This window comes from Thermomyces dupontii (genome assembly GCF_041956625.1).
Source record: "Thermomyces dupontii strain NRRL 2155 unplaced genomic scaffold VTN31scaffold_7, whole genome shotgun sequence".
Taxonomy (NCBI): Eukaryota; Fungi; Ascomycota; class Eurotiomycetes; order Eurotiales; family Trichocomaceae; genus Thermomyces; species Thermomyces dupontii.
The window spans coordinates 13,752-39,731 of record NW_027192313.1 but is presented as its reverse complement, the minus strand read 5'-3'; the positions used below and the strand labels follow the sequence as shown (position 1 = coordinate 39,731).

Below are 25,980 nucleotides of genomic sequence, written 5' to 3'. Positions count from 1 at the left end.
GAGAAGAAAAGACAGAAGGGAAAGAAGAAGATTGGAAGAAAGAAAAGAGAAAAAAAAAAGAGAAGAGAAAAGGAATGAAAGGCTCAACGGATCAGATCGTCGTAAACATCAATGCGACATAGCCGGGCAGTCGAGGCCGTTGGATCCTTGCTCATGGGAATCGTGATGCTGGCCAGCCAGACCCGCGTCTATACTCTATCTCGGAGACATGGACAAAGCGAAGAATCGACGAGGATGGAACTTCATGACCGGACCCGCATAAGGAGGAGATCTCCGTCTCGAGAGACACCACCCTTCGTACGATCATAGCCGTACCCAGTACTGTGTTGAAGTTGGCGAGGCATTCGGCCCACGGGGGGCATCGGCTCCCACCAAGTGGCTTGCAATAGGTAGAGGCATACAACGTGGTTTGACGCTGGCCGGACAAGCCCGTCCATATATGATGCTGGCCTACAGAAAGCCCGACTCGGTAAGAAGCCTAAAAGACGCCCACCGTCAGTCTCCGTCTCTTCCAGATCACATGACAACAAGCACAGCCAGCTGGAATGGAACCTGGCCGCTGTGGACAGAGCAAGAAACCACGTCACAACGACAGTCGCAGTTTCCCCCAATTAGACGGAGATCATCCCAGTGGGCTCTTATGAAGGAAGCGGGATGGGTTTTGTGGCAGCTTCTTTTCTTTTCAAGTATCAAAGAAGAAACATGTCTGCTGTAACAACAGGGGACTTGCAAACACACGAGCGGCCAGGCAACGCTCGTCACATCAGCGCAGCCAGGTTCATTCCAGCTGGATAATCTAGATAGGTGTACCTTGTAATCTTCTCATCCTCGCGCTCTCGCGGTTCCACCTCCAGACTCCGTTCATACATCTGGTGCACGTCACCGGCAGCATGCATGTTGGTGAGAATGTAGTCCTGCAGTTCCGGCACCGGCTGCAGTTGATACGACGCGTTCTGGTACTGCTGAATGTCCCGGATGACCTCGGCAGTCTTGGCGCGCTTGTTGAAGTTGATCAGATCCGACGGCGTGTTCGAGGGGATGCCATCCTCGATGAAGGTCAGATCCGTAAGATAGACGCCTGCAAGCGGTCAGTCCGACAACGACGACGGCCAGAACGAGGGAGAACATACCGAAGAAAGGAATGCAGGGGGGATTCGCCGCATGCAAAGTCTCCCGATACTCCCCAAAGTTCTTCGTGCTGGCCATCAGCCGCCGCAATTGCTCCAGGGTCTGGGACGTGCGGCCGCTGACCTGAGCCCAGGTGCGGCTTAACCGGGAGATGGGTGCCGTTCCGAGAGCGGAAATGATAGCAGTGAGTGTCGAGTAGTTGTTGAGAGCACGGCATTTCTGCGCGATCCGTGAGTATCACCCCAGGGTAACGAGGAACGAGAAAAAAAAAAATGACTCACCTCAGCCACATTGACAAAATGCTTGATCACACCGGCTCGCTTCCTCACTTCATTCTGCGTCAGAATCATTTCTGCAACCCAGTTGGTCAATTTGTTCGAGTGCAGGATCAGCGCCTTGATGTTGGCTGCGGGCTCCTCCTCGCCCGGTCCGACCTTCTTCTGCCAGGTCTTGTTGAGACACTCGACCGGCCGGATCTTCGCGTACAGCCTCGACTCGATGAGCGTCAGCTGGCGTGCGAATTCGGTCGGATCGATGTCGATGAACTTGAACTTCTTTAAGTTCTTCGGCAAAATCGGCTGAGGCATTGGCGCATTGTTCGTGGGCACGAGTCGCTTGACAGTCGTATCCTGGCCGCGCAATCGCTGCTCGATGATGTTCAGCAACTGCTGCGAGCCAGGGGTCTTGGTCGTATCAATGGACTCCTTGGTGAACGCGTGCACGCGCCGGAGCAGCTCCATGTTGGCCTCACTGTTCGGCTCCATCCAATAGTTCTCGAACCACGACTTCAGGATATTGACCACCCGGAATCGGATCGGCTTCTGCTTGCGATCTGTCCACAACTGAAATTCGTCGGGGGTCAGCCCGGGCGGGGCCTGAATATTGAACCGTTCGACCAGCATTTCGAAGAGCTCCTGAGCGGTCGTGAAGGACCGATAGGTGAGGAGAAATGTATTGTTGAAGGACGCATCAAGCTTATCGTGGCGGGTGAGCTGCTCGACAAGTCCAGCCAGTGTGCCGCACTTGAGCGTTGGGGTCTCCGATTTGGTATCGAAGAACACCTCGCCTTCATGATCAAAGGCCAAGAACCATGGCGTTTCCTCCTGGGGCGGTGCCGGAGCGGGCTCCCTCGTGATCGTCGGCGGGGGAGCCTGGCCAAAGAACCGCTCGGCCTTCTGCATGTTCCGTCGGAGAGGATCATCAACCCCCCCAGTTGACCCCGAATTCCCACTTGTGTCTGTGGCCCGACGGCGAATCGCGGGTCGTGAGGGCAGCACGTCGTGGAAATCTTCAATGGGATCATCGTCATCATCAACGAAACGACTCTCGTTTCGATAGTGCTGCGAAGGCTCGCCGGGAAACTGTTCCTGCAGGAGCACAAGGGAGAATCCGATCTGAGAAATCTGGTTATCGAGCTGCCGCGCTGCGGCGCGCACGGTGTTCAGGCGGTCTTCGAGAGAGTCGCCCCGCAACTGTGCCCATTCATCCCCTAATGGAGCAGCCACGGCCTGGCAATGCAGCACCAAGTCGGCAACGGTATCGTAGACCTTTTGCTTCTGCATGCCGAAATCTGCCAGCTGAGGATTCTCGAACGTCGAACCGAGTGGAGCCAGGTTGATTGACTCGATTTTTGCAATCCACGGGCGGTATTGGTCGAGAACATCCAGGGCAGCCGCGGAGATCGTTTCTCCCAGCTTGTAATGCTCGGTCTTCGTGATGAGCTTCTGATTCAGGGTCAACCGTTCTTCGAGTCTCCGGAGGCTGTGGACAATGGCCTTTCGCATGGAGTCGATTTGGTCAACCACGGCGGCGTCCAGAAGGATCGATGGTTCGCTCGAGTCCTGGCCGTCCGGCTCCAAGAAAGACGTAAGCTGGGTCTCCGTTGGTCGCAAACCGTTGTTCTTCCAGTTGCCGCCGGTGGTGCCATTCAACACAAAGCCGGGGATGATGCGATTGATGCTGTCCCCCCGCTGTTGTCGTGCCACCTCGACATAGCCATACGCGGCCTGCAAGACCCCGTCGGCCTCTTGGAGGCACTTTGCCACCGACTCGGGCCCCGACCAATCTGCAGCTGCGATGTGGGACGAGAGGACGAGTTTTGAGAACTTGGACATCATTTCCCGGAAGTGGTGGTACAAGGGACGATTGTTGGAGATGATGGACGGGTTGCCAGAATGGTCATCGGTGGTATCCGAGCCGGCCGCGAGCAACATGCGGAGATGATCGGAGATGTCTTCGGCTCTCCGTACGTACTCACTCCGGTCCCCTTGCAAGAGGGTGTGTCGATAGGCAGTCACAGCCTGGCGCATGTTATCGACCAGGCCCGACCATGTGACGGGTGGTGTCAAGCCGTCATCGACAAAGTGGCGGGGGATTGAAGTCGACGTCGACGGCCGACCAGACCCGGACGAGGGAGCAGTGGTGGACGTGGACCTCTTCCTCGGCAGTGGCTGGGACTTGCTTGACCCGGAGTCGGCCGATAACGTCGAGGGCTCTCCGTTCATTGGGCGGCGACGATTCGAATCGCGCGACGCTAACAACAACGCTTCGCCTTCGCCTTCGGAACCGGAACCGTCGTAGTCGTTCTCGTCGCGCTCCACGCCGCGCGCCATCATCTCCGGCGGCGGACGAGTGTGATCAGGGACGTTGACGTTGGTCCGATCTCGGGGCCCAGACTCGCTGGCCGTGTTGGGATTTTCCAGCGGCAGCTCCATGGTGCTTGTACCGGTCAGAGTGTTGAAGTAGTACAATCGGCCGTCTGGAGTCGCCTGGGGGATCCAGTAGGCGGCTTCTTCCTGCTCGGCAGGCCCCGTGCCTTCAATGGGAAGAATCGGCTGTGAGTCGCGCGGATTGTTCGACGAGGGATGATCGGGGTCATCGCGGTCGTCATCATAATATTCGTCATCGCCCCCAGAATCGGCGTCGGTGTCCCCCGCCTCGGTCATGTAGCGGCGCCGCGCTAGATGCTCTTCGATCTCGTTGGGGTCGGTGATGATGGCGCAGTAGTTGCTGGGGAACCAGCCGCGAACGTTTCCCATGACACCATCCCACCAGCCCGTCTCCAGCTGATTGAGGACCTGGATCACGTCGCCCTGTCGGAAGCTCAAGCTCGTATGGTCATCGGCATGGTAGTCATACAGCGCGCGCACAAACAGCGTGGGCGGCGACTCAATCACCGTCATTTTGCGGGGCGATTTCTGGCGTCGCGGGGACGACTCGCGCTGCTGGATGGAATGGCTGCGCTGGCGACCACCAGCGCCACGGACTGGGGACACGGCCATGTTGGGCTGCCGAAGCTGTTCGTTCCGAGCAATCGCAGGGGAGAAACGGGCGTCGCAGCGACAGCAGAACCCACGTTCAGTGACTGCAGCACTGCGCCGTGTGTACACGACCCATGGGCTCCGGACAATCGCAATTGGCGACACAATCGGGGAGGGGAGGGGGCGGGATATTGCGGCGACGAACCTCAGGAGGGCGATTGGGCTGGAACCGCAGGCTTCAAGCGGTCGCAGTCATGGCATCCATGGGGATCCGAGAGCGACTGCATGCAGCAGCGGCAGCGGCAGAGCGACAGAGACCCCAAAGAGGCAACGAGGGGTTATTCTGTTCCTGGACAAGATGATCCCAATGAGGAACGAAGGAATCTGGATCAGGAAAGCTGACAATCAGAACACGGAAACCCCAGGACCGAAGAAGAAGGCAGAGAGGACCGAGTCAGCGCATTGGGAAGGAGAAAGCAACCACCATGAGCAGACAACGGTCCAAGATGGGAAGAAAGGGACGAGAGAAGAAGGAGAGGGGGCGACACCGAGACGAACAGGGGATGTGGAGAACCGAAAATTACCGGGGCAGTAAGTTACGGGGTTGGTACCTGAGTACAGTATTGATTACAGTATTACGTGAATTCTCCAGCATCTTTCCTGTTTGGGTCTTGGGTCTGTGCTGGAAGGCACGAGGGCGCGGTGGTTTCCCTCAGAGAATCACAGCACTCTCTAATATGATTCTTCATTCTTCAATATGGCCATGAGCGAGTTGGAGCGGTCCGGGACGGCAACCATTCTCGCATTTGGCCGATCGAAGGCAGCTCTCGTGCTGTCCAGTGGGACGAGAAGGTACGGTAATTTACATGACTAACCTACGCGTACTGTATTCCGTACCTAATGAACGTTGCTGAGGTCCGTGCAGGGTCGAGAATCGGCCCCAGGGTGGCTGTCAGGGTCATGTAACTTAACGTGCTTTGAAAAGGTGAGTGAGATTCTTCCTGGACCCCTGGTCGGTGGAATTAAGTAGTGAGCGAATTCTACAGAGTACCTACGCTGTCACCTGTGGGATTGATAGATTATTGATCCAACATGCAGTAATATGATTCATTGCAGCGAGACCCTAGACTCTGGACAACGGGGGCAGTCCGATGAATTGGCCCAGAGAATGGCCAGACAGAGATCATCGAGGTGGGCGACTTGGCGCGCAAGATTAAACGAGGAGTCCTCATTCAACGCGGAAGCCCATTTCCGCCTATGATCCTCGAATCCTGCCTTCCAGTTGTTCGACATCTGGAGTTCCTCAAAGCAGCAAAGGCGAACTGCGCAGCAATACACACAGTAATGTGGCCACTGGCCGGAACTCCGCAGTCCCACGAGAGAAGGCCTAGAACCATACGGAGTTCATAACCACGGAATAGGTTGGTGCGTAAGTATTCCGCCTAGCCTACCTAACGGGTCGGAACAATAATAGGTTAATGATTTTCGAATCAGTCAATCAGCCATCCCCTCCCAAGTTCCCAACATCCTGAGTCCTGGGACCATCTAAATTCGCCGCGATGCCATTCTTCGTCAATGCTTCCGTCATGGTTCCTGGAATCAGCCGCTGCGGGAACTCAGCAGTGGAGAGACCCATTGGGCTACGCCGCTTTCGGTCTATTTTCCGGCGGACAATCTGTTTCAGCCTTTCAAGGCATCACCCGGGTTCCGAGAGGGGAGCAGAGTATGTATGGACTATGGAGTCATGGACAAGCCGTCCGAGAAGCGGGAGCCGCCTGGAGCCCTCAACAATCTGGAGGTGGAAGGGACAAGCTGGAGTGAGCCTAATGAAGCGCTGGACGGCCAAAGAAAACTACTTTCTATCCGTCGGGGAGAAAGAACGCTTGAAATGGAGCTCGCTTCAGACGCAACGCCGAGCATGAGCGACTCGCCCCTTGACGAATGTGGTCTGACTCGTACAGCACCAACGGATGAAATAAATGCAGGTCATTTCGATGAAGGTAACGATGGCTTGAGCATCAATCAACTCTCCATTGTCCCGTGGTTCGTCGCACTCCAACACTCCGTCACTCCCTGCCCATGGGTTCAGTTCCTTAATTAACCTAGGTTATGAGAGGACGTATTCTTCGCCTTGGAGACTTCAGCTAAGGCCCGTTATACACGTGAGCCCCACTGAACCCCATTCCCCAATTCGTACACACCTCGCTCCAATAGCCACACTCACATCTCTGCCTGAGGATCCACTGACTAGCTCTCATGCCAAATGAGAGGTAAAGTCACGTGGGCTCCAGCAATGCCCACATTGTTTGCCCTAATACCACAGTCGCGGAGCCCAGCACGGCGTCCCATCTGCAGTCCCGAGAAGGCTTGGAGGCTTGACCAACAGGTTTGCCGTCGCTCCTGACGAGTACATCGACCTTACAGCCTCGGGACAATATAACACCTCGGATCCCGTACCATACGGGCACTGTACGACCAAGTTGTAGGCGTAGAAACGATACACTGATCCCCGCAGACGCCCCCGCGTTGTGTCGTCCGAGAGGGCGACAAGACTGCATTTCCGCTATGGCGACCATCTTCACCAATGGCCGCTTCTTCGCCGGGTCGGGTGAGGCCGGTTTCCAAGACTGCATGGTGGTAGAAGGAGACACCATCGTGCACGTGGGCCAGGAAACGGACGCCGTGGTTGTGGAAGCCAAAGCGGCGGGTGCCACGGTGCACGACGTTCAGCAGCGCTATGTCTTGCCGGGCTTTATCGACGGTCATATGCATCTCTTGCAACTCGGGCAATCGCTGCAGAGGCTCGAGCTGGATGGATGCCGGAACCTGGACGATATTCGCGCCCGTATCAAAGAATATGCGCGCCAACATCCGGACGTGCCGCGAATTCTGTGCAAGGGCTGGATGCAAACCATGACGGACAACAAGGCGCTGGCTTCGATGCTCGATGACATCGACCCGCGCCCGATCTTCATTGATGCCAAAGACCTTCATTCGGTCTGGTGCAATTCCGCCGCCCTGCGAGAGCTCGCCGTGGAGGGCAAGTCAGACCCTGCAGGCGGCGCTATCATCCGCGATGCGCAGGGCAAACCATCGGGCTTGTTGAACGAGGCGGCCGTCTTCTCGATGGTCTGGCCACATCTCGCCCGAGTGGCCTCGCGCGAGGACAAATTGAAGGCCCTACGTGCCGCCATCGCGGAGTACACCGCCCACGGTTACACGGGCCTGGTGGACATGGCCATGGACGAGAATGCATGGGACGCCTTGTTGGAGCTCCGACAGCGCGAGAAGTTGCCTATCCGCATCGCCGCTCACTGGCTGGTCGTGCCTTCCGAGGATGAAGCCGCCAATCTGGCCCAGGTCGACCGCGCCATCGCGCTGCACAAGGAGTACAACCTGTTCACGTCTCCGGATCTCCGCATCGCAGGCATCAAGGTCATCTGCGATGGCGTCATTGACGCCTGCACCGCCGCACTGCTGGAACCCTATTCACACAACGGCACTTCGTGCGAGCCGCTCTGGCCCGCATCCAAACTCGCCCCGGTAGTCCAGCGCGCCGTGCAAGCGGGCCTCCAGTGCGCACTGCACGCCATTGGCGACGCCACCGTGCGAACCGCGCTGGATGTTCTCGAACAATACGGATCGCGCGATGGACGCCACCGCATCGAACACCTGGAGATGACCACCGCCGAAGACGCCCGGCGCCTTGGGCAGCTGGGCGTCACCGCCTCCGTGCAGCCCGTCCATTCAGACCCGGACGTCCTACGCGCCTGGCCGACCCTCATCGGCACGGAGCGTTGCCGCCGCGCATTCGCCTACAAGGACTTCCTTGACGGTGGCGCGCCTCTGGCGCTAGGCTCCGACTCACCCACTGCGCCTTTCAACCCGCTGCCGAATGTCTACATTGCCACGACGCGGCGGTCCGCCAGACAGCCCGACTCCCGGGAAACGGTGAATCCGAACTTTGCGCTGCCCTTGGTCGCAGCCATGACAGCCGCCACGGCAGGCGCGGCTTACGCGTGCTTTGCGGATAGCATCACGGGGCGTCTCCGACAGGGGCTCAAGGCGGATTTTGTCATTGTCGATATGGACTGGTCACCCGAGCGGCTCCTGCAGGCTCGTGTGCGGGAAACATGGTTTGCCGGGAAGAGAGTGTTTGCTGCTTGACGACCGAGCTTTTCAGCGAGTTTACCGGTTAACCTTCGCATTGTTCACTCTCTTCCTGGTACGAAACTAAGTTAGGTAGCCAGGTCAAGTTCTGACTATTGCGATTGAAATCGCTCGGTCAAGAAAATGTAGCTTATCTACCCTTTGATTATGTACACAATGGATGATCGCCCCATGGCTTGATGCTGGTTAGAGAGAACCTCCAAGGTCCTCGTTGACCGCCTGGTCTAGAAAGGCATTCCATTCCCACTTGTTCACCGGATCCAGGCAGTGTTCATGTGGGAATGCTTCTTCCTATTCGGCACGGTAGCACGGTGCGTACTCGGAGGGCAGTGATGCGCCCAATGACCCAATCACGACTAGACTCGTCAAACTCCCGGGTGCGATCGGTCAACCTGACTGCCTTTTCTCCGCCATGAGTCGTCGGTATTGTTCAACCACACTCTTCCGCTCCTCCGCCAGTTCTTCTCTTCGTCTCAAGCTGCCCGCCGCCGACGGAACATTCGCCACGTCAACACCAGCACCCCGGCGCACTTTGAACACTTCTCGCGGTTTCGGTAGTGCCTGTGGAGGCGCGTGCGCCACCTCAAACGGATTGGCCTTTGCCGCGCGATCGCGCTCTTGAAGTTTCGCCCATGGGTCGTCATCGTCTCCGTCATCAATATTGTCGGTATCGTTCTCCTCCTGATGGTCGCGGTGTTTTCCCTTACCTTGGACGCCTGATTTGTTTTTCTTCTTCTTCGGCGCCTTGCCGGTCTTGGGATCGATCCCCCACTTCCTCCACATGTCTTCTATTTCTTGCTCTTCTGTTTCCTTCAGGTCGCGTTCTTCGGCCTCTTTCTCTCGGAGCCGCGCTTCCTCCTCACGCCATTGTTTTTGTAGCTTCTTGAGCTTTTTCTCATGTTTTGTAATCCGCCCTTCCCGGATATCAGCAAACTCCTTGGACGCGGCTGATCGCTGCGATCTCTTCATTCCCGATAGCGGGAGCGCCTGATCCACGCGGGCCGCAAAGTCCGACAATTTCTCCCCTGGCATGATTTTCAAGACCGGTTGCTCTTCATCCTTTCCACCGTCGTCATCCTTTTCGCCCCGTTTCCTCTTCTTCCCACGTTTGTTGTTCACATCAGGATCATCCAAGCCCGAGGATATCTTCCCAGTTTTCTGCCATTGCATCAAGCGAGCGAATTCTTTCGGAGTGTCATCCACCAGCGAAGAAGGTTTGATATATTTCTCGTCGTAAGGCTTTGTTTTCTTCTGTTTCTTTTTCTTCGAGCTGTTGTCACTCGTCGGAGCTCGCGGGGGCAGCGGCTTTGCGACGACGGTGGGTGGAAGATCGTATGTCCTTTGTCAATCAGCAACTGGTCCATTGCAATGAAGAACAGAATACACACTTTTCGTCTTTTCGGCGCCGCTTGTGCTTGTGAGGCATTTTGAATGTGTTTTGGTCCTTCGGAGTTGTTGTTCTGCTGTTCTCGTTCTGCTTCAAGTGGAATTTTTATCTTGATAACGATAAATTGACCGCCTTCCATATCAAGTAGGCATGTACGTACAAAATAATTCCGACAACTGGCGTTCGTAACGGATGGATTTTGATCACTCGACTCTAGAACCATGTCAGTGAACCCTCCATTTACCTCACCCGGTAGACCAGCAAGAGTGCCAGATTCTTTGGGAGGATGGCACAAAAGTTTCACTCCTATTGTGCTTTGAGGTAGACTGGCGGTGGGATAGCTCGGGTCATCATTCGATGGTTCGTTTATATACATAGACTCTCCACTCGTGCCTAGGTCATTGTGCTACGCCTGCAATGCTGTGAGTGTGCACTGTCTCTGCTTCAGTGTTCACGTTTACTTACGACAACAGTGGTGTCATTCAGTTCGTGATCCTGCTTTGCGGTGTCGCCATATCTTTCTTCCCCGATGACGTCGAGCGAATCTGGAGAAGCTCGGCAACCCTTCCTCAAGGAGACGCGAGTCTCAAGGACGTGATACCAGCGGCATGTCATTCTCATAACGATTACTGGCGTCCGATACCTTTCTTCTCGGCCATTACATCCGGCTGCATCAGCATTGAGGCAGACGTTTGGTTGATCGATAACGAGCTCTACGTTGCCCACGCACGGTCCGAGATCGAACCCGATCGTACTCTGCGCGGCTTGTACATTGATCCCATCGTGGAACTATTGGACAGCAAGAACCCTGCCTCCAAGTACTATCCCAATACATCCCCACGAGGCATCTTCGATACTCGTCCAGACCAGCCCCTGGCGCTGCTGATCGACTTCAAGAGCGACGGTGCGGAAACATGGCCGTATGTAGTTTCGCAGCTCTCACCGCTACGTGACCGTGGGTATCTGACCTACTACAACGGCGCGGAAATTGTTGCGAGGCCTGTCGTGGTCGTGGTCTCTGGCAATGCGCCATTCGACAGCCTCACCTCCAACACTACGTATCGAGACATCTTCTATGATGCGCCACTGGCTAGGATAGACCACAAAGGGCCGCCGCTCTCTCCAATGCCTGCTTTTCGGAATCCTCCCCAGCACATCATCACTACACGTGAAGCATATAATCCAACAAACAGCTACTACGCGTCAGCCTCGTACAAAAAGTCCGTCGGCTTCCCGTGGCTGTTTCCCATCATGTCGTGGCAGCTGGAGCGCATCCGCGCCCAGATCAACAGTGCCCACCGCCGCGGTCTCAAAGTGCGGTACTGGGGGATCCCGAGCTGGCCACGCAGGCTACGAGACCATATTATGAGCATCCTCGAGAAGGAAGGCGTTGACGTTTTGAATGTAGATGATCTAAACAGTGTTACGTTCAAGGGCTCGGCGACTTGATTGAGATCGTGCCTTTGTAGGTTTTGTACGAAGCAGAGAGAAAAGGTCCAAGACAGTCAGAATTTCATGGCGTATTCTAACTTGATTACGATAGTACCCCACGGTATCACAGTGACAGGAGAAAGGCAAACATGCTTCCCAATGCCACCGCAGACAGCTTGATCGAATCTTCTCCAAGCATAATGACCGAAGTTCCTGACTCTTCTCCCGATGAAATATAAAGATTGCATTGTTCGTCAAGAGTCAACTGATCTCCAGAATCATCGGTCACTGTCATGGGAGAACAAGAAAATCCTAGAGGCCGTGACTCCTCTTCTACAATGCGCGTCACCGACCTTGTGGTTATCACCGTTGTATATACCGTAAAGGTGGTCGTTGTCGTGCTCGGCGATGCAGGCGACCAGTGAATCGCGCAGTCTTCACCAAGGTCCAACGTGTCGCCGAGATCGTTCGTCACAGTCAGCGGAAAGCAGCTGAACTCGGACTGTTCTTCTTCCTCGTCCGGCGCCATGGTTGAAAAGTGACCGTGAAGGTCCGCGTTCGGGTCCGTGTTCGCGTTAGGTATGGTCGTGGTGTAAGTAGTCACCGGCCCGGACAATCCGTCTCGCATTTTCACTTCGAGCCGGATCTTCGACATCGGCTCCCAGGCGGACATAATTGAATGCCTGCCGCCGCAACTTTCACCACCAGGACGGACGCAAGCCGCCACCTTTGCAGCAGTTCGATCCAGGCGGACAGCAATAATCGACACCCGGAGCAGCAGATGAGATCTTCAGGGCAACAGCCGCGATCTCTGCAACACTTCTGCCCTGGCGCACAGCAGAATTTGCGGTTGTCGCAACACAAGGTTCTACCCGGACAGCACCCTAAGAAATGAGAGCAGCAGGAGTTGTGTGGAGCGCAACAAGCGCGACGGTCTGCACATACGCCCTGATTTAGTTTGCTAATGGGCGAAATTCAGGATCTGAGAACTATTCTTACGAGAGCACATATAATACCCGGGGTTTTCACATCGTGGCCGTTGTCAGATTTGTAGGTCGTTTTCAAGCGGAAAGACGCCAGAGTCAATGACGTAGATGTCAGTTGCATTGCTGGGAATTCCATAGTGTTCGGCAGGCACGAGGAACTGCGCAGTGCTCAGACCAACCAGCAGAATGAAGAAGAACTCCAGACGGCAGTTCATGGCGAGATTGGTTCCGTCCATGAGACTCTGGACGTCACAAGGATCCTCAGGAGTTTCCAAACATCCAAACATCAGGAATAGGCCAAGCAAGGCGATATAGTCTATGTGGGCTCCCTTTTCTTTTGTTCTAAAAAAACCAAAAACAGGCCTCACTGATTCGCCAGCATCGCCCATATGAAATCTGAATGAGGATCAGCCATCATAAGGCTCTTCACACCCATTGTCAACACTGTAAGGGAGATTTTTGAGGTTCCGACTGGGTTACATGCGCTTCTTGTCACGTTCTCTCTTGTCTGATTGGTGATATGGGTTATCCTTGGATACATCACATGTAGGTCGAGGGTTGTAAGGCTTACCTGTGACAAGGAGGGGGTAAAGTATCAAGGTCCCCATTGAGCGAGATTCTCCGTAAAGGAATCACCAGAGGATCACTATTGCACCGAATTGTCTCGCCTTAGGTTCCATCACCACGTCAGAAGAGCAATCTCATCATGTGTCATACTTGCTCGAACTTAGCTTTGAATATGTAGGTAGCGGCTTAGTTGGACCTTCTGCAGCCGGGGAGCTTGAGGAGATGCTGGCAATTGTTGACTCTTGTTCTCTCAATGTCCTTGAGGAAGAAGTATGCGACATCAATATGCTTCAATCATCGATTCGTGGTTTTCTCTTGCGCTCTTGATATCAATGTAGATTTTCATCGATCTTTTGCCTTAAGTGATGCGTCCAATATATCTTGCGAGGCCTGGATCTGCAGGAATTGCTCGACTCGATGTGCGTATCTTGCTGCTGCAGGAGATTCTGCCTCAGTTGTGGGTGTTGCAACTGTGCTCTGTTTCCGGCGCTTCCGGGATCTTGGTCCGCCTCCAAGCATGAAAACCATGGTGGTCATTTGCAATTGTTTCATCGGCTGCTTGATGTACGCGGTCTGACCAATGCAGTACAGTTTTCAGATCGCGTTCAATGCGTATATCAAGAACCCGAACAATCTCGAAGGGGTCTTTGATCTTGAGTGTCGCTCCGAATGCTTCTTGGAATTTGTTGAATTTCTTCTCTCTTTTACACAGAAATGAATATATCGTCGACGTAGAGTCCGATCATCACGCCCAAATTGTTGTGAAAGGCACAAGATTCGCTTGCGAGACGCTAAAACCCAGTCCGCGTCGGGTTGATGTGTAGAGGTTTTAGGCCTACCAGTCCCTGGCCGCTTGCTTCAATCCGTTGAGGCTTTGTTCCAGCGACCAGATATGAACTTTGGTACGTCAAATCCTGGGGTGTTTTCACGTGGATCGTCTCCTAAATTCAAGCTTCTGCAACTGCATTGTTAACGTCAATTTGTTCCGCCTCCAAGTCCTCGAGAGCGATCAGTGCCAAAAGGAAACGGGGTGCGTCGGCACACATCATTGGTGCAAATGTCTAACTAGAGTCAATTCCAGCATTTTGCTGAAGCCTCATGCAACAAGTCTCGCCTTGAGCGATCGATGGTCCCGTTAAGTTCGTATTTGACACCGAATACCCATTTTGACGTCACAGATTCACTCTCTTGGGTGGTCGAACATCGCGGCTGGTTCCATTCAAATCAGCTCGCGGGAGTTGGGTACGGGTACGGGGCCTCATTTCGAGTCGTTGACCGCTTCATACGGTACGGTATGTGTTGGGCCCCGCCTTGGGATGATGGAGTCACAACCTGTTCCATGTACATCATCCACGTAGTAAATCACCAGTGATACTTAGCTGAAGACAATGGATGCATGTGTATGGCACAGGTCTTAATCTAATGGAACGGGTCTCATGGCCCAGGAATAGAATGACATTGCATTTCATCAAACCCGCCTATCTGCCAAAAAAAAACATGGGATATCATTGGGATATATAAACACCAATCCCGAACAGACTCACAGACAAAGATTGATGGTTCAATGATCTTGGGCAATCAAGATCACTGGTTGGCTTCTGCCTTGGCAAGTGCCTCGCGTTCGACCTTTTCCACCTGCTCCTGTTCCTTCATCTCCCGAACTTTGGCGAGTACGACCTCCCGGAAGATAGCTCCACGAGCGGCTCTGCTCAAACTGCGCTTCTTGGTACCCTGCACTGGCGAATCGCCGCCTTCCTTGTTCTCTCCAGTGTCCGGCACTGACAAGGAAGGGAACGGCGACGTTTGATTCGCTTCGATAGCTGCCTGGTTGGCATCCTCCACATCCTCTCCATCGGGAATGTCCTCCTCCTCTTCCGCCTGCGCCTTGAGCGCCTTGATGCGGTTCGACAGTTTGATGATCTCGATACCGCGGCGGAGACGAGCACGGGCGATGTACGCCTTGATCTCCGGCAGGAGGTTGTGGTCTGTAGCAGTGTCGCCCTTCAGCCAGCGATGTTGCAATGCCTCCTCCGCGGTGGCCCGTTGTGACGGGTCTGGCTGCAGCAGGGTCATGATGAAGTCCTTTGCGTCTTGAGACACGTCCTTCCAGTATCGCTCATGGAAGATAATTCTTCCCTGGCGACACTCTTCGATCAGATCCGGCAGGTTCTCTGACCGGAATGGCGAATAGCCGCAAAGGAGAGTATAGGTAATCACGCCCATAGACCACATGTCAACTGCCTTCCCATGACCCTGCTTGAGCATCACCTCTGGCGCCGCGTACCCAAAGGATCCTGCCATAGAAGTGAGGACGTCAGACGGACTCTCCAGCATCTTGGCAATACCAAAGTCCGCGAGGACGAGCGGCGAATTTGGCTCAGGAGTTAGGTACAGAAGATTCTCTGGTTTCAAATCTTATTTTTTTAGCTGTTAGCGTCTAGCCCTCTTGCGAAGCACAGCATAGTGAATATCCTACCGCGATGGACAATGTTTCGCTCGTGGAGGTAGTGCACTGCACCCAGGATCTGTTTGATTGTCTGAGAAGCATCCTTTTCGGTGAACTTTCCGTACTCGCAGATGCGATCAAAGAGCTCCCCCCCAGTGGCCAGTTCCGTAACGATGTAGTATTTGTCCTGTGGTCTGTCTCAGCCAACGCTAAAAGTATCAATGGATATTCCCGTACCCTCGACTCGAACCAATCATGGAATCGAACGATGTTTGGATGGTTGAGTTTTTGAAGCAACTCGAGTTCATCATACACCATTTGCTCATTGCCGCGTACATTCCGCTTGAGAATTATCTTGACGGCCACTTTCCCAGCGGGGCATTCGGCTTCCCGAACGATACCATATGTACCCGCACCCAACGTCCGCCCGAACTTGTACTGAGACCTATAGTAGAGTGATAAGTGTTACGCTCGGTGAAATGAACAGTAGATCCGTACTTTTTCTGGTAACTATCGGGCTGCCACTGCAGCTTGTGAAGCATATTCGAAACTACAGCCAGGTGTTCAGGTCAGCTTTTACCTTCATACAAGAATAGAGATCGGCGCCTCGTAATGAACGCCCGACCATGGAGCCGAGTAACCCTGAGTACTTCGCAAGCAGTCACGACGCCAACGAAAGCCAGCACCAGGAGATCAGTGCCGACCAGGACTTCACCCGGATCAAGGCCTCTTCCAGGAGCCCGAAAGGCATTGGAAGCTCCATTGGGTGCAATCAATTGTAGACAGTGAAGTTCATGCTGAGAACATCGGAGATGACTCACAACTCATGGCGATTGTTTACTCGTGGTTGAGGGGTTTATAAAATTCGATAAGGAGACCAGTGGGAGGGAAACCCCGCGGGCGGCGTCACGATCTGGAGGAATTGAGAACTTGTACTGGCAGAGACGATGGTATGAAATGCGAAGGTAAAAAGATTCTGGGAATCAAGTCATGGATTGCAGTCTAGAGCCAAGAAAATGAGATCAGGGTCACCGATAAATAGTACACATCGTTCAGTTTACCGACGTTCTGGCTCCTGGGTTTGTTTGATATTCACGCTGCAGATGAAGCCAGAGAGGGGCTGTGCGGCTGTGGCGCAACGACACCTCGGGGATCAGGCACCAACGGTACCTAAAAATACGAGTAGGTCTAGCCTGATTAGGGATGGTGACCTTTGATGATACTCTTGGCAGAATGTCCAGAACCGTACGAAGTGTTTCAGACTTTCAGTACGAGTACGGAGTACTCCGCACGGGTAGATACTGTGTACTCGTATACTTACTTTCGTACTCGTACTCAGTATTAGATTAAACGGTAGGTTATGAATACCTACTCGTACGTTGGTAAAACAGGGGCTGGAGAACTTACAAGTGCGTAACCAACCTAACGACTCAACATCAATTTGCTTGACATGCTCTGTTGCATTTGGCAGTATCGAATCGATCTGGACTCTGGTCAATCTAGACATAGACCTTCTATAAATCCAATCCGTCGCTCTGATGAACAATCCATTACTCGGAACAACGCAGAGCCTGGTGAACATAATCCATGGATTTGCCTCAACTTATGCGGATTTGTGTCTGGGTGCGATGATCATTTACATGCAGGTGTGCAAGGGCACTTCACTGCAGAGCATGCACATGACTCCTGTGTTTCCATCATCTTGGTGTCCAGTTTCTGCACAGTTTTTGTCCCACACAGCCTTATCACAGTCTTATCATGGAGAAACAGAGGAGAATAAAGAAAAGGACCCCAACCAAACAAGAGTGGAACCAGGAGAGAACGAGGCTGGCGATGAGTGTTCAGAGAATCCTGAACACAATCAAAGCTAGCCCTGACTTTGTTATTCGTCCCGAGTTTCATTTTCTCTACCATCTCGAGGTCTCAACTACGTACGAAGGCCCCAAGACTCGACATGCAGTCTACTTTCAACCATGGTCGGTGTTGCAGCTGGTTAAACATCCGATCCGTCGCCAGCGAGCCAAAATAGCTGCCGGCCAGAATGTCTCAATGGACATGCAGGACTATCTGGAGCTACATTGTGATCCGGTTAACAATGGTCAAACTGACTCGAGAACTGAATTGGACGAGGCCAAGAGTATAGAGAGGTACCTTCTCTGGGCTTTTATGGCAGCACCTCGGATGGGCTTCGAATCGGTTTCGAGTACTTTGTTGTCCATGTCCATGTGGCGCATTGCAGAGTATATCTGATGCTAACCGATCTTTCGGTTGCTTACACTGACCATAAACAGGGAAAACGACGACGTTCTGAATGATGACATGCGTACTGTGTTGATTGAAGTTGCACACCTCGGCACACCAAACCAATTCTTCGTCTGCAGAGACTCCAAGAAGCCGCATGTTATCATAACCGTATGCCACAACTCGCAATGTGACGATCGTCTCTTCCGAGTGGAGGTCATCTCTCTTCTCGCCGTGATGAAGAGTCGCTTGTGTTCGAAGAAATTTGAGAAACATTTGGTCATTCCTGTAAGACGATTCTCACTTTCAATCCGTCATGAAATCTACTTACTTATGGATAACTCCATTGTAGGTACTTCTACTCTCCATTATGGCACCAAATCATGGCCGCATCCTCCAGGGCCATTTCGATGGTAGAACTTTAATCATTTGGCAGTCCAAGCTTCACAACTTCAACGATGCAAACAAGCGTCCACTGGATGCATTTTTGTACGCATTGATGAGTAAACCCAAACGAGATACAGGGAAACTACCCCGCAACGTCGACCCATACCTCCATGAAGACGACCTTTTCATGGAAGATGAAACTGATGACCGTCGACCGATCCAAAAAGTACTCAAGGATCTTGCTGATCACCTCCTACCATCATGTGAATATAACCAGTTCGCCGAGGATAGTGAAGAAGACTTCGTTCGCTGTCATCACTATGAACATGCGTTTGAGCCTTTTCCAAGACAGTGGCTTTAACGAAGCATTCGAAGGTGGATACAGAGAGCTGAGATTTTCATCTGTTGTCTGGTTCATCGTCCCTTCGATGCCGTATGACCTACCTACATGTTATCAAGAGATGCAGAGTTTCAGTCACTCGATAGTTATATTCCTTGTTCTGACTTAATTCGTGCTGTGGTCAATTCTGTCTTGGGTTGGCGGTAATGGTTAGGTAGTATGTGTCTTAGTATTTCAGAGACAGCGAATTCCTTCTGTGAGTTCTGAGTCCATGGTATGTATTTCATGGGATATACGATGAGATGTGATCAGGGTCGGGCTAAGTAGCCACTTGTTTCCCTCAGGTGAGGAAGCCCTGAGCGGACTTTCTCTCAGTTTTCTGGTCCAGTCGGAAACAAACGGAGTCCTAATACTCTTGTACTTGGTACTTATAACTAAAGTATCTATCCGTAAAATCGCAGTATATAAAAGTCCCTTGCTTGGAAGAGGCTATTCCATGCGACCATAGGGTGTGGAAAACAGGGCTTCCCGTCTGCTCAGCCGTACTTAAACCACACGCCGGCTGGTTAGTAGTTGGGTGGGTGACCGCCAGCGAATCCCAGCTGTTGCATGTCTTTTTTTTTTATTAATTATTATTATTACTACACATTTTGTCGAATTACATGGGAACGCAACTGGTATGGGTTAATTGTATCGTTGCAAGCCGTTGGCAAGACGTGACAAAGTCCTCTGGTGACCTGGCCGAGTGCTTCGTCTCCCTTCCCTGGCAGTAACGATAGCGTACCTACAGGTTCCTATCAACTTGAGGGTGTCTGTTTAAGTGAAAGTTGCTCAACCCACTCGACACGAATGGATCCTCATGCGTACGCAACGAAGACTCTTTCACGAGACTGAGGCTATTCATGATCTTTGAAAGGAGACCTAGGGTAGAAGCGCAGTCTCGTCATACTCGGCTATTTCCTTTCCGTAAACATGATTGCAAGTAGAGGACATCAATTGCAGAATAGCCTTCAGGAAAGTTAGCATTAAGGATAGTTATATGAGGCATCTCCCGGGGTTCATGACGCTGCTGTATCGTGCTTGCCGAGCTTCATCGCAGACTCCATGAGTCGATCGCCGCTTATTATTCCTGTGGTACAAATGATGATCCTGCGCTGGTTGACCTCTGCTTCGTGCCGAGCTATAAACCGTAGTGCAGAAATTTCGGTGAATGTAATCCCACCTAGGAAGAACACATATACGGTCTTCATTCCGCTGGTGCCAGACAGTAGAGTTTGCCGGGCGCGCGTGGCCTTCTCGTCGCCTTTCTGCACGATACTAAAGGTTGCGCCGCGTGCGTTTTTGACGATGTCCTCAAACCCAATCCATCCCGGTGACGAAGTGCTCGCAGCGTTGAGCGACGCTGCAGATGATGCTGCGCCAGAGCCCTTGGTGAGAGACATGACATATTGCTTCTGCAAGATACATTGCACAAGGCGCACACTGAGCGGTGCAAAGCCGCTGTAAACATATGCTATATCGTCTGGATCCCTCTCGCTGACCTCCTCGACAACGAGCCGGAGATGCCGCCGCAGGTAGCTGTAGTTGGTTTTAGCACTGGCGCTAGCTCCTGCGCCTGGTAGCAGAAGCGTCGTAGTCGATTCTCGCGGATAGAGAAGCTCCATCTTCTCCAGAGCACGAAATGTCATCAATTGTTGATATCCGTACGCCTGAAGGATTTCGCGCTTGAAGTTCTCCAAGTCTTTGGGCCGGATGCCACCCGACATGCAGGACTCCAGGCAGAGCAGACGGAGAATTGTCTTGAGCGGGACATCTCGGGCGATAAGCTCATGAACATTATCATGCTGGTAGACTGGATCAGAACCGGCGGCATGATTTTGTTGGACTTCCAATACTTTTCGGAAGATGTCCGATCGTGTTCGTCGCATGATGTTCTCTGCAAGATTAGTGTGGATTTTCAAGCTCTGGTGCTCCTGCTGATAGATGGGGAGACGATTGACAAATTCACGCAGTTCTGCTGTTGTTTGCGCGGTGTGGCGAGTTTCATAATCGCTTTCCAGGCGACGAGCAACCCGGTTCAAGATGTCACCGACAATAGCAAAGTTTGCATCGCGCAGTTGATTGAATAGGGGGTCTTGCGAATCCAGCTGGATTTTGCGTTTTGATCCCTGCCGGGCGGTGGACTGCGCAGCTGACGAGGATCCTTGTGCAGGGGGCTGGGTAACCGGAGAAACGATCGAAGAATCAACATCTGCTTGATTATGCCTGATCCCAACAAACTCTTCGATCAGCCCTTCATAAGTCAGCTGCGTCATCAGGGGGGTCGCAAAATCCACATCTCGATCAATGATTATCAGATTTTCGATCGAGGATGATGGCATCTTTCCACCGCTACCACTATCAAGGTTCGATTGCTCTGCCTCGATTTCCTTTCGCATACGTACGAGTAGATCCGCTAGTCGTCGGGCATTGTCGCCTTTTCCTACGATTCGAGGGAAATACCCGTGCCGTTGTTGAAGATCCATCAGGGCCTTGGCGGAGAGATAGATGGGGCCTGGATCTTTGTGCTGCGGGCTGTCAACTTGGGCCAACTTTGACAACAAAGGTGCCGTACCAAGTACAAGTCCTCCACAGCATATTCCAGCTCAAGGGAGAGAACATCCTGCTCCAACGGCAAGAAATGAAGATTCAATTCGCCGACAGTTACCTCTCCAGCAACGCCTGACTCTTCTAGGATCTTATTGCTTACGAGGGTGCGCCGAGGCACCCAGATAATCGAGATATCATGTTCGACATTGCTGTTTTGGCGTAGGCGCCTGATCTGCTCTGATTGATGTTAGCGCATGCTGATGGCACTCATTCTGCTTGATTCATCGAAAGAACGCCATAGGGATGCGCTCGCCGTCAAAATCAATCTAGGGAGCTTGACTGATCACGTAGAGTAGGTGAGATCGTTCCACGTGATCTACTGTTGTCCCATTCAGAAGCCATAGAGGACCATAGATGAGCATATACGGCCATGTAAAAATCACACTTACCAGCAGTTGCAGACACTTGGTTGATCTTTTCGGCATGGACAAGGAACACAATATTTCGCTGGGAGCTATCGACATTCGCATTCTCCAGCAGAAAGACTTTGTCTACACCATACTCCTGAAGAACGGAGAACTTGACGAAGAGACCAACTGGACCAGCCAGGTCTTTGCTGATTACCAAATTTTTCTTCCCTCGGACCTGGAATAGCGGTCAGCGTTCGTTGGTTTGTGAAACTCCATTGAAGAGCACGTACATCTTCAAGCAACGTTAATAGCCTTCTTCGGGCCCTATCCTTGAGGTAGTCAGCATCAGACGCAGGATTAGGGGCCATTTCCGCTGAAAAGACGGGAATTGGAGGCTTCAAAGTCGAATGCGGTCGGCCGGTGTTGAAGTTCGGAGTTGGGAGCTAACCATAAATAGACTAGCTCAAGACACTTGTATTACCCAGTACATATATTACGAGTACTCCGTATTTTTAAGCTTACCTTTGTGTTTAGAGCGTGATATTTTTGGGATATTTGGTAGGTAATCGTTAGGTAACAAGCTGAAACAGCAATGATAACCAGCTGTCTGGGTCCTCCTGGCCCTGATCAGGCCTCAGTGATTCTATTCCATCCTTCTCACTCTCCCGTTGTTGCCACTCATTGCATTTGGACAAAATGAAGAAATTCGGGTTCAAGAAATCAGACGGTGACGACGAATCGTCAACTCGTCGAGCGCTCTTTGGCTCAAGATCCAGGGACAAGAGCCCTGCTCCCCAATCGAATCCTTACGCACAGCAACCTCCTCTGGACCCGTACACGAAAGCGAAAATCAACGCTGGTGTTGCTCCTCCTCCCTCTGGCGGTTTTGATGCTGCGAAGAGTACTGGAGGCTCGGGTGCTCCGGGGGATAAACCGGCTGGATATGCGCCCAATAACTACGGCGCTCAGGGTGGCTATGGTGCGAATCGGTACGGCAGCGGCCCGGGAGGTGCCGCAAGTCCGGGCTCACGGTACGGCCCTGGTGGCTACGGTGGGCTAGGCGCAGCGGACCCCAATGACCCTTCGAATGACCCCAATCGGGATGCGCTTTTCGGCGGCGCCCGCGAGAGGCAACAAAATCAGCATCCGAATGGGCCGCCGCCTCCGTACACAGATGCACCTTCGGGAGGATATGGAGGCGCCCCGACGACCACGGCAACTTATCAGGAGCGGAACCTCACGGCGGAGGAACAAGAAGAGGAAGAGGTGCAGGCTATCAAGCAGGAGATCAAGTTCATCAAGCAGGGAGACGTTGCATCTACTCGGAATGCGCTGCGGGTCGCCGCTCAGGCCGAGGAGACTGGTCGCAACACACTTGCCCGATTAGGCGCTCAAGGGGAGAAGATACTGGACACGGAACGGGCTCTCGATGTGGCCGCGAGCCAGAATCGACTCGCGGAAGAGAAGGCTCGCGAATTGAAGACGCTCAATAGAAGCATGTTTGCAGTCCATGTGTCGAACCCTTTTACTAAGAGCGCACGAGAACGGGAGCGCGATGAACAATACCTTGCCCAACACCGAGAAGACCGTGCCAACCGTGACAATACTCGTCGCGAGGCCTATCAGACTACGCAACGCATGGAACGCACCTTCCGAGAAATTGACCGCGAGGCCCAGAAGCAAGCGCCCAAGACAAAGAGGAATGTTTCGGAACGCGCCAAGTACCAATTTGAGGCCGACAGCGAGGATGACGCAATGGAAGATGAGATCGAGCAGAACTTGGATCTCCTCTCTGGCGCCGCCTCCCGGCTCAACGGTTTGGCACGCGCAACAGCCAGGGAGCTTGATGAACAGAACCGCCATCTCGACAGGATCATGGAGAAGGTCAGTTTGATATTAATGAGAAGGCATTGCATGACACGTTGACTAACGGTGTTTGGTCGTACAGAGCGACAAGGTTGATGATCAGATTGCCATGAACCGTGCTCGATTGGATCGTATTCGTTGAGCTGCTTGATTCGTCTTTTATAGGATGTTTAGCTTTTGCTTTCTGTTGTTACATACATGTCGTCGTTACAACGTTGGGCACATCGCTCGTCAGCTGTTGTCGTAATTTTAATGTGTAGTCGTAAAAACCAAGTCCTTCGCATCCACCCAGTGCCTTCTGAAACAGCTACATCCTCGAAATCCGATTTCGCATTTTCGTACAATATGGAACTGCAAAAAGTTGAGAAACAAGGTCGTTCTTAGGAGCTTGGATGTCTGATGTCTGGTTTATTAATGGGGTATACATCCATGCGGTTTCTCTTTGCTAGTGACTTTTTGCTGTCGCCCATCGGCAGACATGGGAACGAAGTCTATCGAACAAAACCCAGATGATACATTTGAAGAAAAGAAAGGTAGCAATCAGAAAACCATGTACGATGATAATGTACTAAAGGGGTATTCAAGTGTTGGAAAGAAAAAGGTTGAAGATAAAACCCTTCCTCCTCATCATGAAATCATGCAGTATCAATCATGCGAACACTCGGACACATGAATCAGCGCTTCCTGTCGCTATTACGCATTTGAAGTTTGGCTTGGAAGATGCGGCCGCAGCATCTTTCTTCAGTCCGTTTTGTTCTGCGGATTCCTCCGTTGGTGCATCACTGGACTGAATGGGCGCCCAGCGGATGCAGCTGACGAAATGCCCATGAGCGTTATCAATAGTCTTGACCAATTTTCCTTCCTGTGAGAGGTCCCAGCATCGTATTGTTTTATCGTCACCGACACTGATCAGATATTTGCCTCCCGGATGGAACACAAGGCCACGAACCCAGTTGTTATGTCCGACCAATGTCTTGATAAGCGTGCCTCGCGAGTCCCAGAGTTTGATTGTTTTGTCTCGAGCCCCTGTCGCGATAAACTCGGCCGAACTAGTTGCTGGTGGTGGCTTCTTCAATCCTGCCAACGTTGCTAAATAACCGTAGCTAGCTGGTGGTGCGAATGCGCAGCATTCCAAGTAGTGTTCATGGCCTGCCAGAACGGCCTTTGCTTCACCAGAAGATACCTCCCATATTGTCGCGGCTTGATCTCGACCCCCTGAAACCAGGTATTTTCCGTCGAACGACGGTTGGACGTCGTACACCCAATCTCCGTGACTTCGAATTGTCTTGACACAATATCCCGTCGTAGCATCCCAAATTCGAATCGTAGAGTCGCGACTGGCGGACACAAGGAGATTCCCATTCGATGTCAGAAAACGCACAGCGGACACCGAGTGATCATGACCCGAGAGCGTCCTGATATTGGCGTAGTCATTGCTGGGATCCCACAATTTGACCGTGAGATCGCTCGAACAGGATGCTAGAAGCGTGCGCCCCTTCTGTCCGCCAAAATCCAGTCCCGTCACCGCTCTTATGTGACCCTTTAGAGTCCGTTCCAGTTCCCCCAACTCCCAGTCCCAGATCTTTATGGTGCAGTCCTCGGATCCCGATGCGAGAGACGAGAAAACTGGGTGGAAAGCAACACAGGTGATGGCATCTCGGTGGGACTCGAGCGTATGTCGTGCCGGGGCCGTTGGAAGCCAGTTTGCTGGATCTTGATTCGCTCTTGATCCGATCGCTGGGGTGACCGAGTTGAGTTCTGTCTGAAGACTCGAGACTTTGGCCTCGAGATCCATTATCTGTAAGGGGGTGATGCACGCTTCAGCAAACCACCCTCATTCCAATCCGCCGAAGCCTCTCCTCACCTTACGCTGCAATCGAGCTACGCTCGTCCATTTCTTCTCCAACAACCCTTCATATTTTTTGGTCGCATTCTCGTCAAAGTCGCTGGGGATCTGTAACTCTTCCCGTAATGCCGCGGCACTTTGAGAAGCATGAACAGATGAGAGATATGCGATCATAGACTTGTGCCTGAAATGCGGCATTAGTCTGAGAAACTCACTTTCCTTCTGCATGTCGTCGAACTCACAGTTCCTCCGCCTGCCGCGCCGTCAGCAATTGACTCATGGCGGCGAGGTCGCTGACACTCCGCGTTTTCTATGTCACAACGCGAACTCGTGAAGCCGTAGCTCAACGCAGCAGAAAAAAACCAGACAAAACTGTCAAGTTCCGTGAGAGACGTTATATCGCTGGTCTCTACGATTCCCAATGAAAATCCATCAGGTTCATCCTCAAGATTACAGTTTCGATGGCCAAGTCCGCTTCGATGCTGTGCTGGACTCTGTGAAATCCAAACATCCCCACCATGAGATCACGTGGCTTGCCAGAGTGTTTGAAAGTTTACCGCGCTCGTACAATTTTGAAATCGCACCCTGAGAAATTTGAAATGTACTCCGTAGTACCCATCACTAACCTGGTAGTTAACATCACTATTCCCTGTTTCAACTTCCGACCTTTTTTTCTCCATGAAAGGAGCACTTAACCAGCACCTAGCCAACTCATACACAAGAGAGCACCGTGCAACAACAAAACTTGCCGTTTCACGAGTAGTTCTCGAAGCCTGCAGCTATGAAGTTCTTCCACTCGGCCCTCGCTTGCCCTGGCTTCGGAGAACCCGAGTTCGGGTTGTTCATCAACATGATGGGTGCGTGGTCCTTACCGCACACCTATACAATACCTCTTCCTCCTCATAGATGTTTTGAGGCTCCAGGGA

At 52.6% G+C, this 25,980-nt stretch overlaps 10 protein-coding genes across 10 annotated transcripts; 4 read left to right on the top strand and 6 right to left on the bottom strand.

Annotated features, from left to right (window-relative positions):
- Window positions 1-450: 450 nt before the first annotated feature.
- On the bottom strand, window positions 451-4,409 carry VTN31DRAFT_6334 (uncharacterized protein; the record flags this gene model as incomplete). The annotated part of the gene is made up of 4 exons (XM_069406933.1): window positions 451-478; window positions 811-1,078; window positions 1,131-1,347; window positions 1,410-4,409. The coding sequence occupies 4 exons, from the start codon at window positions 4,407-4,409 to the stop codon at window positions 451-453; spliced, it is 3,513 nt and encodes a 1,170-aa protein (XP_069258509.1).
- A 2,544-nt stretch (window positions 4,410-6,953) lies between these two features.
- Window positions 6,954-8,555, top strand: VTN31DRAFT_6333 (uncharacterized protein; the record flags this gene model as incomplete). Its single annotated transcript, XM_069406932.1, has 1 exon — window positions 6,954-8,555. The coding sequence occupies one exon, from the start codon at window positions 6,954-6,956 to the stop codon at window positions 8,553-8,555; it is 1,602 nt and encodes a 533-aa protein (XP_069258508.1).
- A 390-nt stretch (window positions 8,556-8,945) lies between these two features.
- VTN31DRAFT_6332 (uncharacterized protein) lies at window positions 8,946-9,984 on the bottom strand (the record flags this gene model as incomplete). Its single annotated transcript, XM_069406931.1, has 2 exons — window positions 8,946-9,897; window positions 9,947-9,984. 2 exons carry the CDS (start codon window positions 9,982-9,984, stop codon window positions 8,946-8,948), a joined length of 990 nt encoding a protein of 329 aa, XP_069258507.1.
- A 378-nt stretch (window positions 9,985-10,362) lies between these two features.
- Window positions 10,363-11,394, top strand: VTN31DRAFT_6331 (uncharacterized protein; the record flags this gene model as incomplete). The annotated part of the gene is made up of 2 exons (XM_069406930.1): window positions 10,363-10,367; window positions 10,419-11,394. The coding sequence occupies 2 exons, from the start codon at window positions 10,363-10,365 to the stop codon at window positions 11,392-11,394; spliced, it is 981 nt and encodes a 326-aa protein (XP_069258506.1).
- A 106-nt stretch (window positions 11,395-11,500) lies between these two features.
- Window positions 11,501-12,004, bottom strand: VTN31DRAFT_6330 (uncharacterized protein; the record flags this gene model as incomplete). The annotated part of the gene is made up of 1 exon (XM_069406929.1): window positions 11,501-12,004. One exon carries the CDS (start codon window positions 12,002-12,004, stop codon window positions 11,501-11,503), a length of 504 nt encoding a protein of 167 aa, XP_069258505.1.
- Window positions 12,005-14,513: 2,509 nt separating this feature from the next.
- Window positions 14,514-16,203, bottom strand: VTN31DRAFT_6329 (uncharacterized protein; the record flags this gene model as incomplete). Its single annotated transcript, XM_069406927.1, has 5 exons — window positions 14,514-15,343; window positions 15,406-15,562; window positions 15,613-15,820; window positions 15,874-15,925; window positions 16,197-16,203. 5 exons carry the CDS (start codon window positions 16,201-16,203, stop codon window positions 14,514-14,516), a joined length of 1,254 nt encoding a protein of 417 aa, XP_069258504.1.
- A 930-nt stretch (window positions 16,204-17,133) lies between these two features.
- On the top strand, window positions 17,134-18,364 carry VTN31DRAFT_6328 (uncharacterized protein; the record flags this gene model as incomplete). Its single annotated transcript, XM_069406926.1, has 3 exons — window positions 17,134-17,615; window positions 17,667-17,904; window positions 17,969-18,364. The coding sequence occupies 3 exons, from the start codon at window positions 17,134-17,136 to the stop codon at window positions 18,362-18,364; spliced, it is 1,116 nt and encodes a 371-aa protein (XP_069258503.1).
- Window positions 18,365-19,401: 1,037 nt separating this feature from the next.
- On the bottom strand, window positions 19,402-21,710 carry VTN31DRAFT_6327 (uncharacterized protein; the record flags this gene model as incomplete). Its single annotated transcript, XM_069406925.1, has 4 exons — window positions 19,402-20,910; window positions 20,958-21,169; window positions 21,382-21,577; window positions 21,633-21,710. 4 exons carry the CDS (start codon window positions 21,708-21,710, stop codon window positions 19,402-19,404), a joined length of 1,995 nt encoding a protein of 664 aa, XP_069258502.1.
- A 328-nt stretch (window positions 21,711-22,038) lies between these two features.
- VTN31DRAFT_6326 (uncharacterized protein) lies at window positions 22,039-23,350 on the top strand (the record flags this gene model as incomplete). Its single annotated transcript, XM_069406924.1, has 2 exons — window positions 22,039-23,226; window positions 23,291-23,350. The coding sequence occupies 2 exons, from the start codon at window positions 22,039-22,041 to the stop codon at window positions 23,348-23,350; spliced, it is 1,248 nt and encodes a 415-aa protein (XP_069258501.1).
- Window positions 23,351-23,857: 507 nt separating this feature from the next.
- On the bottom strand, window positions 23,858-25,334 carry VTN31DRAFT_6325 (uncharacterized protein; the record flags this gene model as incomplete). The annotated part of the gene is made up of 3 exons (XM_069406923.1): window positions 23,858-25,006; window positions 25,073-25,238; window positions 25,297-25,334. The coding sequence occupies 3 exons, from the start codon at window positions 25,332-25,334 to the stop codon at window positions 23,858-23,860; spliced, it is 1,353 nt and encodes a 450-aa protein (XP_069258500.1).
- Between the last annotated feature and the right edge of the window lie 646 nt (window positions 25,335-25,980).